The sequence below is a fragment of the Nomascus leucogenys genome, chromosome 18, assembly GCF_006542625.1.
Source record: "Nomascus leucogenys isolate Asia chromosome 18, Asia_NLE_v1, whole genome shotgun sequence".
Taxonomy (NCBI): Eukaryota; Metazoa; Chordata; class Mammalia; order Primates; family Hylobatidae; genus Nomascus; species Nomascus leucogenys.
Genome location: NC_044398.1, coordinates 23,941,827 through 23,956,650, shown reverse-complemented (window position 1 = coordinate 23,956,650; position 14,824 = coordinate 23,941,827). Strand labels below are relative to the sequence as shown.

The following is a 14,824-nucleotide window of genomic DNA, read 5'->3' as shown; positions in this document are numbered from 1 at the left end:
TGGGAGGCCGAGGTGGGCGAACCACGAGGTCAGGAGTTTGAGACCAGCCTGGCCAACATGGTGAAACCCCCGTCTCTACTAAAAATACAAAAGTTAGCCAGGTGTGGTGGTGCATGCCTGTAATCCCAGCTACTCAGGAGGCTGAGGCAGGAGAATCACTTGAACCTGGGAAGCAGAGGTTGCAGTGAGCCGAGATTGGCCACTACACTCCAGCCTGGGTGACAGAGCAAGACTGTGTAGGGAAAAAAAAAATTCTGGGCCAGGTGGGTGGCTTACATCTGTAATCCCAGCACTTTGGGAGGCCAAAGCGGGTGGATCACAAGGTCAAGAGACCGAGACCATCTTGGCCAACATGGTGAAACCCCGTCTGTACTAAAAATACAAAAATTAGCCAGGCGTGGTGGTGTGTGCCTGTAATCTCAGCTACTCAGGAGGCTGAGGCAGGAGGATCACTTGAACCCGGGAGGTGGAGGTTGCAGTGAGCCAGGATTACACCACTGTACTCCAGCCTGGCAAGAGAGTGAGACTCCATCTCAAAAAAAAAAAAAAAAAAAAATTCTGATAGACGTTGCCTAGAAACCCAGGAACCATAAAGTAGAAAGCTTGAAAGGGGGGCTGCTCTCCTTTTCCCCTAGTTGGACCCTCCTGAGAGGTGATAAATCCGAGCGCCACGCATGAGGACTCTGGAGATGGCTGCCTGGGTTCGAACCCTGACTCTTTGCATTTGGAGCTGCATTGCCTCGTGCAAGTCACTCAATCTGTCTGTGCCTCCATTTTCTCTACTGTTAAATGGGACTAATGATACTACCTTCCTCATAGGATTGTTGGGAGGATTAACTCAGACAACACATGAGTAATTTAGCACAGTGTTGGTCTGGCATGATGGCTCATGCTTGTAATCCCAGCACTTGGGAGGCTGAGGCGGATGGATCACTTGAGGTTAGGAGTTTGAGACCAACCTGGCCAACATGGTGAAACCCCATCTCTATTGTAAGTACAAAAAATTAGCCAGGTGTAGTGGCGGGCGCCTGTAATCTCAGCTACTCAAGAGGCTGAGGCAGGAGAACTGCTTGAACCGGGAGGCAGAGGTTGCACAGTGAGGTGAGATTGAGCCACTACACTCCAAACTGGGGGACAGAGCAAGACTCCATCTCAAAAAAAAAAAAAAAAAAAAAGCCAGGCACGGTGGCTCACACCTGTAATCCCAACATTTTGGGAGGCCAAGGCAGGCGGATCACGAGGTCAGGAAATCGAGACCATCCTGGCCAACATGGTGAAACCCCATCTCTACTAAAAAAAAAATAGAAAAAGTAGCCGGGCGTGGTGGTGGGCACCTGTAATCCCAGCTACTCAGGAGGCTGAGGCAGGAGAATCGCTTGAACCTGGGAGGCAGAGGTTGCAGTGAGCTGAGATCACACCACTGCACTCCAGCCTGGGCGACAGAGCGATAATCCATCTCAAAAAAAAAAAAAAAAAAGAAAAGAAAAAGCACAGTGCTTGATCATGGAGGCACTAGTAGGAGGCAGTCTCTGGAGTGACAATCCGGAGCTGTGAAACTGGTTGCTGGAGAAGCGGCTGATGCCTGCTAGCCTGGGGTGAGATCTAATATTAGGCAAAGAGACAGCAGCTGTCTGGGGGTCGGGGTGTTGGCTGGGAAATGGCCTGAAGACTGTTAACAGCCTCATTGCTTAACCCTGCCAGTAGGGCTCATACTTCCTGTTTTCAGTGTCTCTGAGCCCTGCTGCTGGAGCTGCTCAAGTTTGAACAAGATCTTTCTTGGCCCCTGAGGGGAAGGCAGAAACTGCGCAGCCACTCGGCTTGGGCAGCTTCCTAGCAAGTTTCCACTCCCACAAAATAGTGCAGTTCTGAGGTGGGAGAGGGGAGAGGGTTCCCACTGATCTGATGCTACAAGAATTTACTTAGCTTTGTAATAATAACCACTATTTTTATGTTTTATTAGGTGCCAGTATTATGCTAAGGGACTTATGAACTCATGAATCCTTTCTGTTGTTGTTGTTGAGATGAAGTCTTGTTCTGTTGCCCAGGCTAGAGTGCAGTGGTGTGATCTTGGCTCACTGCAAATTCCACCTCCCAGGTTCAAGCAATTCTCGTGCCTCAGTCTCCCAAGTAGCTAGGATTACAGACATATGCCACCACGCCTGGCTAATTTTTGTATTTTTTTTTTTTTTTAAGTAGAGACAGGGTTTCACCTTGTTGGTCAGGCTGGTCTCGAATTCCTGACCTCAGGTGATCCACCCACCTTGGCCTCCAAAACCCTGGGATTACAGGCTGAGCCACTGCGTCCAGCCTTCATGAATCCTTATAACAATCCAGGGAGGTATATTGTATCATCTCTTTTGAACAGATGAGGAAACTGAGGTGCAGAGAGGCTAATAATCTTTCTCAAGTCACACAGCTGGTGTTAGATTCTAGTTCAGGCCACCAGACTCCAAAATCCATGCTCTAAACCACTGCATCAACCTGTGTAAAACAGCACCCTAGATGATGGGCATCAAAAGCCAAATACTAATCCCAGTACTTTGGGAGACCAAGGAAGGCAGATCACCTGAGGTCGGCAGTTCGAGACCAGCCTGGCCAACATGGTGAAACCCCATCTCTACCAAAAATACAAAAATGAGCCGGGTAGTGGTAGTGCATGCTTGTAATCCCAGCTACTTGGGAGGCTGAGGCAGGAGAATCGCTTGAACCTGGGAGGCAGAAGCTGCAGTGAGCTAAGATTGAGCCACTGCACTCCAGCCTGGGCGACAGAGTGAGACCCTGCCTCAAAAAAAAACAAAAAGCCAAATACTTGGAGTTCTTGCCCTCTAGGGAAGCACGGTCCAGAAAGCCTTCAACCAGGAAATCCAGGAGACCTTGTGCCACCAAACCCCACTCAGAAAACTGGCTGTTCATGCAGAGAACTCATGCTGACCATATCTTGAATTTTTCTGGGCACTTCATATATTCTGACCAATTGTCCCCAAAGGCTGTCAATCAGTGGTGCATGTCAGTAACACCGAGGGAGCTTTTCTAAAACCACGAGACCTGGAGCCAGTCCTGACCTGAATCACAATCTCTACAGGTGGAGTGTAGGTGTGCATATTTTAAAAGGTCCTCAGATGACTCGATTAAGAAACACTGCCCCAACCCATTAACACAGCTTGGAAATTCTAATTTTTGATACCCAATTATCTCCCAACCTGCCTTCTACACCCCAGCTTTTCAGAACTTGATGTTTTGTTTAAAATATGTAGTCACCTCCATTAGGACATCATCCAGCTTTGAGATTCTGGGCCCCCTAATCATAGGCATAGCAATGGCTGGTCACAAGCTCTGTTAACACACTGAGAAAATTCCAGCATCAGTCCCACACACAGATGATGGGAAATTATGTTTTCTGTTTCCTGAATGCCACAGACTCAAGCTGGCATTCTGGATAAGCAATTTTCTTTCTTTCTTTTTTTATTTTTTTGAGGCGAAGTCTTCCCTCTGTCGCCCAGGCTGGAGTGCAGTGGCACGATCTCGGCTCAATGCAACCTCTGCCTCCCGGGTTCAAATGATTCTGCTGCCTCAGCCTCCCGAGTAGCTGGGATTACAGGCGCCCACCCCCACACCCAGCTAATTTTTTTGTATTTTTAGTAGAGATGGGGTTTCACTACGTTGGTCAGCCTGGTCTCAAACTCCTGACCTCAGGTGATCCACACACCTCGGCTTCCCAAAGTGCTGGATTACAGGCGTGAGCCACCGAGCCCGGCCAGCAATTTTCACTTACAGGTCTTCTTCTTTTTTTTTTTTTTTTTTTTGAGACAGGGTCTTGCTCTGTCACCTAGGCTGGAGTGCAGTGGCACAATCAGCTGACTGTAAACTTGAACTCCTTGGCTTATGATCCTCCTGCCTCAGCCTCCCAAGTAGCTAGGACTACAGACATGTGCTACCACACCTGGCTAATTTTTTTATTTTTTGCAGAAACAGGATCTCACTAAGTTTCCCAGGCTGGTCTCAAATTCCTGGGCTCAAGCGATTCTCCCATCTCAGCCTCTCAAAATGTTGGGATTACAGGCATGAGCCACTGCACCTGGCCACAGGTGTTCTTCTTGGTTGAGGTCAGCTCAAGGATTGTTGGGGGCAGAGTGAAGAGAATGTTGTGGAGTTAACCCTAAAGACCACCACCATGTACAGCTGTACAAGATGTGCACTGCACAAAGGCATCAGGCTAAGGAGGCAATTGGGAGCTGACACTAAGCCTGTACACTACTTACACAGCCATGGGATTGTGGTTTGGGGAAACTTTGTATACATTAAGTGCTGTGGTGGCCCTGCCCTACAGCTCTCCTAACCTCTACCTCCCAAAGCTTCATTAAGTCCAGAGATGCAGTCCCATAAGAAACTCCGGGGTGCAGTCCACCTTTGTTATTTTCTCCTTTTTATGTACTCCAACTCCTTCCCATACAAGCACCAGGGAGATGTGTCATCAGAAAAATCACATTTTATTGATCACTTTTATTTAAAATTACAAAAATATAAATAAAAATAGTGAAATATAAATATTCAGTGTACAGGAGTGGTCCTCACCCCACCCAGTGAGGATTGGATGAACTAGGCTAAAAGGAAGGGATAACTGGCCAAGAAAGGGACATCTATGCGAAAGTGAAACTGAGACAGTGCTGGTCACAGGTCATGCTGCAGAATAATACATTCCCAGGCACTATCATGCGGGGGACCCAAGAGGCCCCAGGAGTGACCTATAATCTCTCCAGAAAGACCACTCTGTGTGGCATCACAGTCCACACAGTTTAAGGAAATATCTAGACTTACAATCAGATACCAGCTCTTACTCACACTTACACTCATAGCCCACACAAAAGTGTGCAAACATACACACACATATATCATTTCCTGATACATTCATGGAATGTCAGAGCCCTGCCCTGAAATCATTAATGTCTCTGCTCCCCAAACCACTGCTCCCACATTGGCTAAGCTCCCTCAAGAGACCTCAGCTGTTACACTTCCTAATTGGGAAATTACTCATTTCTCAACCATGGGCCTCATAAATGCCCACCGTCGGGGGAGCTGGCTCTCCCTTCACCCATGCACAGGAGATGCCCTGCCCTTTTTAACTCCTGCAGGCTTCAGTCCAGAAAAAGACAAGTTGCTGGTCAGGAACATCTTGAGTCAGGACCACCCCTCCATCCTGGCCAGAGGGGTCTGGGCAGCCAGCACCCAGGCCTATGCCTGAGGGTAAAGCTATTGTCGTTTGCCCTGGTGGGTGGCACAGGCAAATCCATCTATGCAGAGCCTATCTTCCCAGTCTCTTCTTACAGCTGATGGAGACGACTCTACTGCAAAAATGACAGCCAGCAAGAAAGCGGGTGGTGCCCGTTTCCTCCCTGGGGACCCTCAGAGGGCTAGGCCATTCTCTTCCTTGGTGTGACTTCGGATCCAGGGCAAGAAGTGTGAGACTCTCGTGTAGACGCCTGGCTTGTCCTTCAGGGCACATCCACGGCCCCAGCTCACAATTCCAGTCAAAGTCATGCGGCCTCGGATGGAACAGACGAGGGGTCCCCCTGAGTCTCCCTGTGAAGCCAAAGACACAAAAGATGAGCCCTAGAGAAGTGAGGAGGGGGTTTCTGATCCCACCACCCAACCATAACTGAGAGAGGGAAGAGTTTCCCAGTCAAAGTCCTTAGCGACTTCCCATCTTCTTTCTTTTTTGTGGGGGGCGGACAGAATCTCGCTCTGTCGCCCAGGCTGGCGTGCAATGACATGATCTCAGCTCACTGCAAATTTGCCTCCTATGCTCATGCGATTCCCATGTCTCAGCCTCCTGAGTAGCTGGGATTACAGGCGTGCACCACCACACCTGGCTAATTTTTTTGTATTTTTAGTAGAGACAGGGTTTCACCATGTTGGCCAGGCTGGTCTCAAACTCCTGGCCTCAAGTGATCCACCTACCTCCGCCTCCCGAAGTGCTGGGATTACAGGCATGAGCCACTGTGCCCGGCACAGCCCCATTTTCTACCACATCAAGTTTAAAATCCCCTGCTTGGCTTTAAAAGCCCTGTCGTCTGCCGCTATTCCATCCACACTCCCAGACCCTAGTTCTACTCCCCACCCGGAATATGCCAGCCTCCTTCTCAGTTTTGTATCTTTCAACTGAAACACCCTCCTTTCTTCCCTCTGCCTCTTCAAATGCCTATCAAGTCACATTTCCTTTAAAGCCTCCCCACCCCCCGGACCCTCAGGTTGACACTCACCTCCCTCTCCTGAACACCTGATCATTTATAGTTCACAACGCACCCTGGGCACTGAGTTACATCGTCTTTTACTGTTTCCTCTTTCTAGGATCTCGTGCCCTGAGTCTGAAGTGACTAGCGCAGAGCTGGGATTTTTTTGGTAATGTTTGGTAAACACATAAGGATTGGTTTAAACCCTCAAAGACCTGAGCTCCTGATTCTGGTTACTTAGGGCTTTGGCTAGAGAGAGACACCCCAAAGCTGGCTGGGACAAGCCCAGGAGCTCTGGGGAGATATGGAAGAGGTGGAGAGAGATGCTTGGAACCCTCACCTGGCAGGAATCTGTTTTCCACTGTGGGTCGGCAGCACACAGCATTTTGGTGGTGACTTCAGAGCCGTAGTAGTGGGGCTGCTGACACTCCTTGTGGGAAATCAGCTTCACAACAGTCATTTTCAGCTGCTCCGGATAGAGATAGTCGGCTAGGTGGAGAAAACAGGGAGGCATTTGCATCAAGATTTATCTGTCCACTGGGAGTCTGCCGGGGGGGATCCATAAAGTGTCTCTACCAGGGAAGGCCCTTATTCTCTTCCAGGCAAATCTGAGCCTTTTCTCCACCTATAGCCCCTACCATCTATTTACCTTCGCAGCCCATCACTCCCTAAACAACACTCCTCATCCATCCCTGGGCCCATCTGCCACCTCCTCAGTGCTCCCACCTCTAACTCTGCAGTCTTCCCTTGATCATGCTGGGCTCACTTTCAGGTCAAAACACTCCTCAGGACCTTCTAAGTCAGTCCCAATTGTCACTTACTAGAATTCTCTTTTCCAAAGCCAGTGATCTCACAGCTTGTGCCAAAATGGGGATCGTTATACATCGAGGGCAGGCAGATGGTCTGTATAGTCCGGGATGGCTGCGCACATCTGCCCTCCTTGGAACGGATCTTCAGCAAGGCTGGGGGAGGACAGAGGGTCAGAAGAGAAAGATCACTACTGGTTAGGCGGTCCCCATCTATCCCCTCCAAGTGCCGAGGAAGTAGCTACATCTATCCCTAGGTCAGTCATCCAGGGAGGTCTGCTGGTCACTTATCATCTGGAAACCTCCCCTGCCCCATGCCCCAAGGGCTTTGTTCCAGATATTGAAAAAGGCTTGGATGGCCAGAGCCACTGTATACAGCTGTATAGGTCGTTTCTGCAAAAACTCCCAGCTGAGGTAGTTAGGCTGGAATCCAACCCAAGGCTCCATTCTCCAAGTTCTATATCCTAGCACAGACAGAGGCTGCATCCCACAAAGGAAGTTGTGTCTTTTTCTAATTCATATAAACAGGGCATTTCCAGCCCAAGCCATATACCCACAGGGCTGCTTCCACTCGCAAGAGGCTACTTGTTGGGAAAATTCAGGGTCTCTCCAGAGGAGCACCGGGCCCCTCAGACTTCATGGAACTCATCCCTGCCACTCCCTTTGTCATGTATATCGAGGCTTCAAGGTCCCCCGCCCCACTGGGCAGCTTCAACCTCAGCTCTGGTCTCTCCCTGGGTCCCACTCTCCCCAAGCCATTATGGCCATGGCAGTAGCGGGGTTTCCCCTCACCAATGTCGTTGTGGTGAGCAAGTGTGTCAGCGCTGTAGTCCTCGTGTAGGATGAGGTTTTCCACCTCAAACTTCATCTCCCCTTGTGTGTTGGAGTTAAGCCTTGAGCGACCCAGGTAGATGATGTAGTCCTCCTTCTTTGGGTAATCACTGTGGGAGAAGAAACCCATCAAACAGCTTAGTCCCATGAAATCTGCCACTTCTTCCTTCCCTCCCTAGAGGCCTCAAAGCATGACTTGTCCCCAAGGCCATGGGCTGCATGGAGAGGGGCAGATGAGGGAGAAATGAGGTGGAACCCTTTGCTGGGAAGGAGAAAGGGATGTGCTTGGGTGGGGCAGAAGAGTCAAAGAGGAGAAACCCAGGGCCGTACATGAAGCAGTGTGTGGCGCTGACCACCCAGCAAGGGCTGATGAGGCTGCCTCCACACACGTAGGTGACAGAGCCCCCCCGGTGCCTCCTGTAGATGGCCGCAAACCAGGGCTGGTTCTCGATGGTGGTGAATTCTCCCCCAATAATCTTAAAGCGGGGCCTGAGAGTCTTTTGGCCACACTGAAACTGTAATTCTTCTGGAGGAGAGGAGGGCTTTTTTCCTGGAGGACAAACAGAGGGATGTCTTAGGGAGGCAGGTAGGAGAAAGCATCCCTCTCGGGCGCCCCCCACCTCCTCAGTCCTCCTGTGACAGAATAAGGGGACATGCGAGTTTGTCCCCTTCCACCCCACTGTCATCAGCAGGTCAGTGATGCTCACCATCTGTGCAGTCATGTACCATGCACTCTTGGACAAGCGGCTTTAGGCCAACCTGCACATAGCACCAGGGTCGCCTCCGGTTGTCTGGGTTCCTGGCAACACAGAAAGATAGGGGATGTCATTCCAACCCAGAGGGCCTTCCCTGCCTCCTCCCCTCAGGGAAGACTCAACCAGAGGTCGCGCTTCTCTCGTGCTATGGCCAGCCCTCTGGGAGAAGGGGATGGTAACAAGTTTTCTGGGAAGCTGTAGGGAGGGCTCTTTGTCCTTGTTGCCCCCACCTCACCTGCAGTAATTGTGTTTCCCCAGGCCCAGCTGAAGAGCATCAGATCTGTGGGCATGGTAGGTTTGCTGAAGGACAGTGGCAGAGTTCCAGGCCAGGCAGGGCCGGCCCATGGTGTCAGTGCTGGCCTTTCCTCGGTAAAAGTGACCATTCCCCTCATAGCAGGTTTTTGACTTATCTACAAGGGGACAGGAGGATGAGAGAATATGACAAAGAGAAGAACATTCCAACTAGCTTTTTTTTTTTTTTGAGATGGAGTCTTGCTCTGTCACCCAGTTGGAGTGCAGTGGTGTGATCTCAGCTCACTGCAACCTCTGCCTCCCCGGTTCAAGCGATTCTTCTGCCTCAGCCTCCCAAGTAGCTGGGACTACAGGCATCCACCACCATGCCGGGCTGATTTTTGTATTTTTAGTAGAGGCCGGGTTACACCATGTTGTCTAAGCTGGTCTTGAACTCCTGACCTCAAATGATCCACTCACCTTGACCTCCCAAAATGCTGGGATTACAAGCGTGAGTCACCATGCCCGGCTGCCAATGGACATTTTAAAGATGATGTGGTTTCAGACCTGCCAGAAGACTGGACAGGGTTTCCTTCGAACCCCACCTCACATTTGTGTGGCCACTGTTTCATGAGCATGTGTGTGCTTATGCTTGTCACATAGGGATGAAGATGTCACCCACCCTACCTCCAGCTCCTAACTCCTGCCTGCTCTTGCCTCCCACCCATCCCTCCCTGTCCCCAAATTTCTGGTGCCCCCTCCCTCCCAGTTGCAGTGGAGATCCCCATACCTATTTCACAGTGCTGCCCTCCGAATTTCTTTGGGCAGTTGCACCAGTGAATGTTGGAGAAGTACTTGTTGGACACACATGTTCCTCCATTTAGACAGTCACAGTTCGCTGGAGAGAACAAAGGTGGGGTAAGCAAGGGGGAGTGGAAGTGGTAAGGGCTGGGGCAGCCCTGAAGCAGAGGGCAGGGAGGGGATGTCCCCTGAAGCCTTCCCAAAATGTCTGTGTAGCCAACTGTTGTAGGGGTGGATACTCACATGGAACTTGATGAAGTTCATTGCTGCCCTGAAAGAGATTCGGGAGGAGGCTTCATCAAAGGTCCCATGCTCCAGGGACTCCAGGGTGAGGGTAAACTGGCCCCAATCCCAAAACCCACTCTTCCTTCCCTCTCCCTCTCGCCTCACCCTGTTCGTATCTAGTTCTCAAATGGAAGACCATGGGTTTCCAGCCAGGAGAAATGGATTGACCCAAGCAAGCTTCATCTACCAGATGCCCACAGGCTGGGGCAGTCCCGGCGGCCTCTTCCTCCCTTGCCGGCCAGTGCCAACCCCCGTGATTCTCAAGCCTCCGCTGCCACCCTGTCCCATTTCCTGGGGAGAGCCTGGCCCTGCTGTGGATGGAATCCGGAGGACCCCCGCTCCCTGAGCAGCCCCTCCTCTCCCCTGGTGCTGATCAGAGGTCCTTGGGCAGCATCAGTCAAAGCAAGAGCGCACTCACTTTGGAGTCACTCACGATCAGGACGCAGAGAAGCAGGCGCGCCAGCAGGGCTCTCATGGTGGCAAGGTCGGGGCGCTAGACGGCGGCTCTGCAAGGGAAGGAGAAGTCAGGGCAAGAGGCGGAGGAGCGGGAAGGCAGGCCAGGCGGGCGACTGCAGAGCAGGGGAGGTGCCCGCAGTGACCAGGCTCCCCAGCTGTCTCTCTCCTCTCTGGGCTCCGGACTCCCGGGCAGCCTGGACCGGCACCCGCGGGGGACGCCCGGGACGGGGCGCCGTGACTCCGTGCAGCCGCCGGGGAGCCCGGGGAGGGGGAGGCAGACGCTCGGGAGCTGGGGCCGCCGCGCATCCGGCCCGGGGATCTCGGGACCGCGGCACTCACCGGTGGCTGCGGCAGGAGGGCTCGAGCCGGCGCTGCGGGGACAGGTGGACCCTGGGCCGGGCTCCGGGGCTGCGGTCTCCGCGCTGTGGGGCAACCCGCGGCGCCTGCTCTATATCAACGCCCGCCCCGGCGCCGCCCCGCCCTCTCCCGCCCGGCTCCCTCCCCTGCCTTGCAGCGCTCAGCGACCCGGACCCCGCGTGCTTCCGCAACGCTCACAAAGATTTGGGGGCAACGCGATCTCCAGCGGAGGGGACCCAACAGCGTCTGGACTGAGGAATCGAGAGGCTTGTAAATTCTCCGTGCTTCCTCCCGTGCACCTGGCCGAGGGCCTGCCCCAGTGCAAGGAGTCCCCGAATTGCAGAGAGGAGAGAAGGCGCACGGGAGACTCTCTACCTCGCCCAGCTCTGAAGCCTCCTGGGGTCCTCTAATCAGTTCTCCAACCTCTCCCCGCTGGGCCCCAACTTGGCTAAGAGTGCCTCAGACCCCCTTGCCTGCAGCTGGTGGAGCTGTGAAGTCTTCATCAACGCGACAAATGTACGAGACATACTCTCCCAGAAACACAGACACAAAAACCCTTGCTTGTAGGGGCTCCCTCTGTGCCTCTGTTCAGTGGCAGTCCCCAGATATCACCAACACAACCAGTGGATGGAACAAAGCCGGGCTTATTGCTTTCGGCAGTAAGGGAGTTTGTTTGATGGTGCTATCGCGGGAAAGGCAAGGCCAGATTACTGAAAATTTGCAGCTTGGTTTAAAGTCCGTTTTTGACAGGGCTTGACAAGGATTGGGTTAGGTGTCGTGATATGATGTTACAGAATTGTGGGAACAAAGTCCTAGGGCATAAACTGTTGGTGCTTCCTATTGAAGTGTTAACGGGTCTTTTGGGAAGTTTCCATAATGAACAGTTCATTTATTTGTGCAGGTAAGAATAAAAGTAAAGACAATGGAAACATGTAGACAGTTAACTGTGGAGGTTCTGGAGGGTGTGGAAGTTCTGTTCTCACCTCTGAGTAGAGGAATTGGGAGACTGGAGGACAAAATAAGAGGAAGATTTATTTTTCACTGTATGTCCTTTTACACTCTTAACATTTTAAAAAACACATCCCTGTATAGCCCATTCCAAAAAGATAATTACACATTTTTAAATGCATGTGTATTTAGTGTTTTACTTCATCATAGAGCCTTGTTTATTCTATTCAGAGAGAAACAATTGTTTATCAAATAAAATTGTCCTCCAGAAAAACAGACCATGTGTAAATGACTCCATCCACCCTTCCTGCCTCAGGATAAGCAGACATTTGTGTATACACACACACACACACACGCATCTCTGGGCACACTTGGAGGAACATAGCAGGGATTCTGTGATTCTGTCACCCCCATCTCTTTCCCCTAATGTCAGGAACCAGGGCTTGGGGTCATTTTGAACCCAGTAGGACTTGCTCTCTTAGTGGGAGGGAGGAGGCTGAGCCTGCAGCATTTTCCTACCTTGCAAATCTGGACCTTGCGTCTAGGTCCACTTGAGAGTGACAGAAGGAAGGCAGGGAGAGTGTCAGGAGGGTAGTAAGGCGGAAGGCTCCTTTGCTCTGCCCCAGCCGAGGGCTCAGGATGCCAGCTGCCGGCTGGGGAAAGTACAAGTTAGCCTTCCAGCTTTTGGGAGGCAGGTGACCCACTGTCTTCTGGAGAGACTTCTGTGCTTGCTGAGCTGCCAGCCTTCCAGGGGACAGACTGAGTCAGAGATGCTATAGGCCTCAGAGCCAACCATGCTATTTCCTCTAGAAGACTGTGGTCAGTTTTGTTTGGATTTGAGAACCCGTTAATTGTAAATAAACGTGACCAGAATGTAAACAGAGATGTTGCAGCTTGAGGACTTACACCGAAACTCCTAGGTTAGTTATCAGGAAATTCCCAGGGGCCGTCATGATTCATGTTGCTCCCCTAGCAGCTCTCATGACTCCAGATTACTTGGCTGAAGGCTGTCATGCTGATTGTTGAGAGCAGATGATTTCATTTCCTCCTGGACAAAGAGGTTTGGAGACCGTTACGAAGCGTGACACCCTTTCTCCTCCCCTTCTGCCCCCTCCTCCCCCCTGCCACCTCTTCACCTAGCACTTCCAACTCTTCACAGAACTTCCTTATCCATGCGCTAATCTTTAGCACTCTCTGAAATCTTTGTGCATAGTGTGTGCTAGACTTTCAGTTCTTTTTTTTTTTTTAAAGACAAGGTTTTGCTGGGCTTCTGGGTTCAAGGGGTCCTCCCACCTCATCCTTCCAAAGTGCTGGGATTACAGGCAGGAGCCACTGTGCCCGGTGACTTTCAGTCATTTGAGGGCAACGATCACATCTTAAATATCTTTCTCTCTCAGCACTTGGTACTGCCTTATTCACGTAGGTGCTTTATTGTGACTGAATTAATGAATGAGTAAGAACAAGAGCTTTGGGGCACTCTGGAAATTTCCCTCCTCTTTTTTTTCTTGTCATGTAAAAAATAGTACCAGCTTGTACTATTTTTTTTTTTTTTTTTTTGAGACAGAGTCTCACTCTATCACCCAGGCAAGAGTACAGTGATGTGAGCATGGCTCACTGCAGCCTCCACTTCCCAGCTTAAGTGGTCCTCCTGAGTAGCTAGGACTACAGGTATGTGTGATCACACCCAGCTTTTTTTTTTTTTTTTTTTTTTTGAGACAGGGTCTCACTCTGATTGTCCAGGCTGGAGTTCAGTGGCACGATTTCGGCTCACTGCAGCCTTGACCTCCCCAAGCTCAGGTTATCCTTCCACTTCAGCCTCCCGAATAGTTGGGACTATAGGCATGTGCAACCACGCCTGGCTAATATTTTTGTATTTTTAGTAGAGACAGGGTTTTGCCATGTTGCCCAGGCTGGTCTGGAGCTCCTGGATTCAAGCAATCCGCCCGCCTCAACCTCCCAAAGTGCTAGGATTATAGGCGTGAGCCACTGCACCCAGCTAATTTTTGTATTTTTTGTAGAGACGGGGTCTCACTATGTTGTCCATGCTGATCTCAAGCTCCTGAGCTCAAGCAATCCATCTGCCTCTGCCTTCCAAAGTGCTGGGATTATAGGCATGAGCCACTACAGGCATGCACTTTTTTTTTTTTGAGATGGCGTTTCACTCTTGTCACCTAGATTGGAGTGCAATGGTGCAATCTTGGCTCACTGTGACCACCACCTCCTGGGTTCAAGCGATTCTCCTGCCTCAGCCTCCCGAGTAGCTGGGATTACAGGCATGCTAATTTTTTTTGTATTTTTAGTAGAGACGGTGTTTCACCATGTTGGTCAGGCTGGTCTCAAACTCCTGACCTGAGGTGATCCTCCTGCCCCGGCCTTCCAAAGTGCTGGGATTACATGCATGAGCCACCACGCCCAGCCATATATATATATATATTTTTTTTTTTTTTTTTTTTTTTTTGAGACGGAGTCTCGCTGTGTCACCCAGGCTGGAGTGCAGTGGCGCAATCTCTGCTCACTGCAAGCTCCGCCTCCTGGGTTCATGCCATTCTCCTGCTTGAGCCTCCCGACTAGCTGGGACTACAGGCGCCCGCCACCACGACCAGCTAACTTTTTGTATTTTTAGTAGAGATGGGGTTTCACCGTGTTAGCCAGGATGGTCTCGATCTCCTGACCTCATGATCCGCCTGCCTCGGCCTCCCAAAGTGCTGGGATTACAGGCGTGAGCCACCGTGCCCGGCCCCAGCCATATTTTTTATATTGTATTTCTGTCTTGTGCTTCAAGGCACATTAATGTAAACCATTTCTCTTTAAACTCATAACTGCCTTGTGATATAGACTGGTATTGTTGTTCCCATTTTGCAGATATGGAAAATGAAGTGGAGAGAAGATACACAGTTGATGAGTGGCAAAGCCAGCACTAAAACCCAGCGTCTTCTGATCCTTGTTCCTATGCGCTATACCTCACTGTCTCCATGAAAGACAGAATGCTGTGAAGGGAGGGGCCAGTGAGCTAAGATGATCCAGCTCAGGGGAGCCCTCCTCCTGACTTTGGAGACCTCCTTCCAGAAAGATTGCTCGGACTATGGACTCTGAGCTCTTAAGTTGCACCCGCTGTAATACAAATTAG

The 14,824-nt window shown here is 50.9% G+C and overlaps 1 protein-coding gene across 1 annotated transcript; it reads right to left on the bottom strand.

Moving 5' to 3' along the window:
- Positions 1-4,466: 4,466 nt before the first annotated feature.
- On the bottom strand, positions 4,467-10,848 carry PLAU (plasminogen activator, urokinase). Its single transcript, XM_030798316.1, has 11 exons — positions 10,732-10,848; positions 10,355-10,442; positions 9,895-9,922; positions 9,641-9,748; positions 8,855-9,029; positions 8,572-8,663; positions 8,195-8,414; positions 7,826-7,974; positions 7,049-7,189; positions 6,568-6,716; positions 4,467-5,577 (listed from the first exon to the last, which is right to left on the bottom strand). Exons 2-11 carry the CDS (start codon positions 10,409-10,411, stop codon positions 5,401-5,403), a joined length of 1,296 nt encoding a protein of 431 aa, XP_030654176.1. The 5' UTR covers positions 10,412-10,442; positions 10,732-10,848; the 3' UTR covers positions 4,467-5,400.
- Between the last annotated feature and the right edge of the window lie 3,976 nt (positions 10,849-14,824).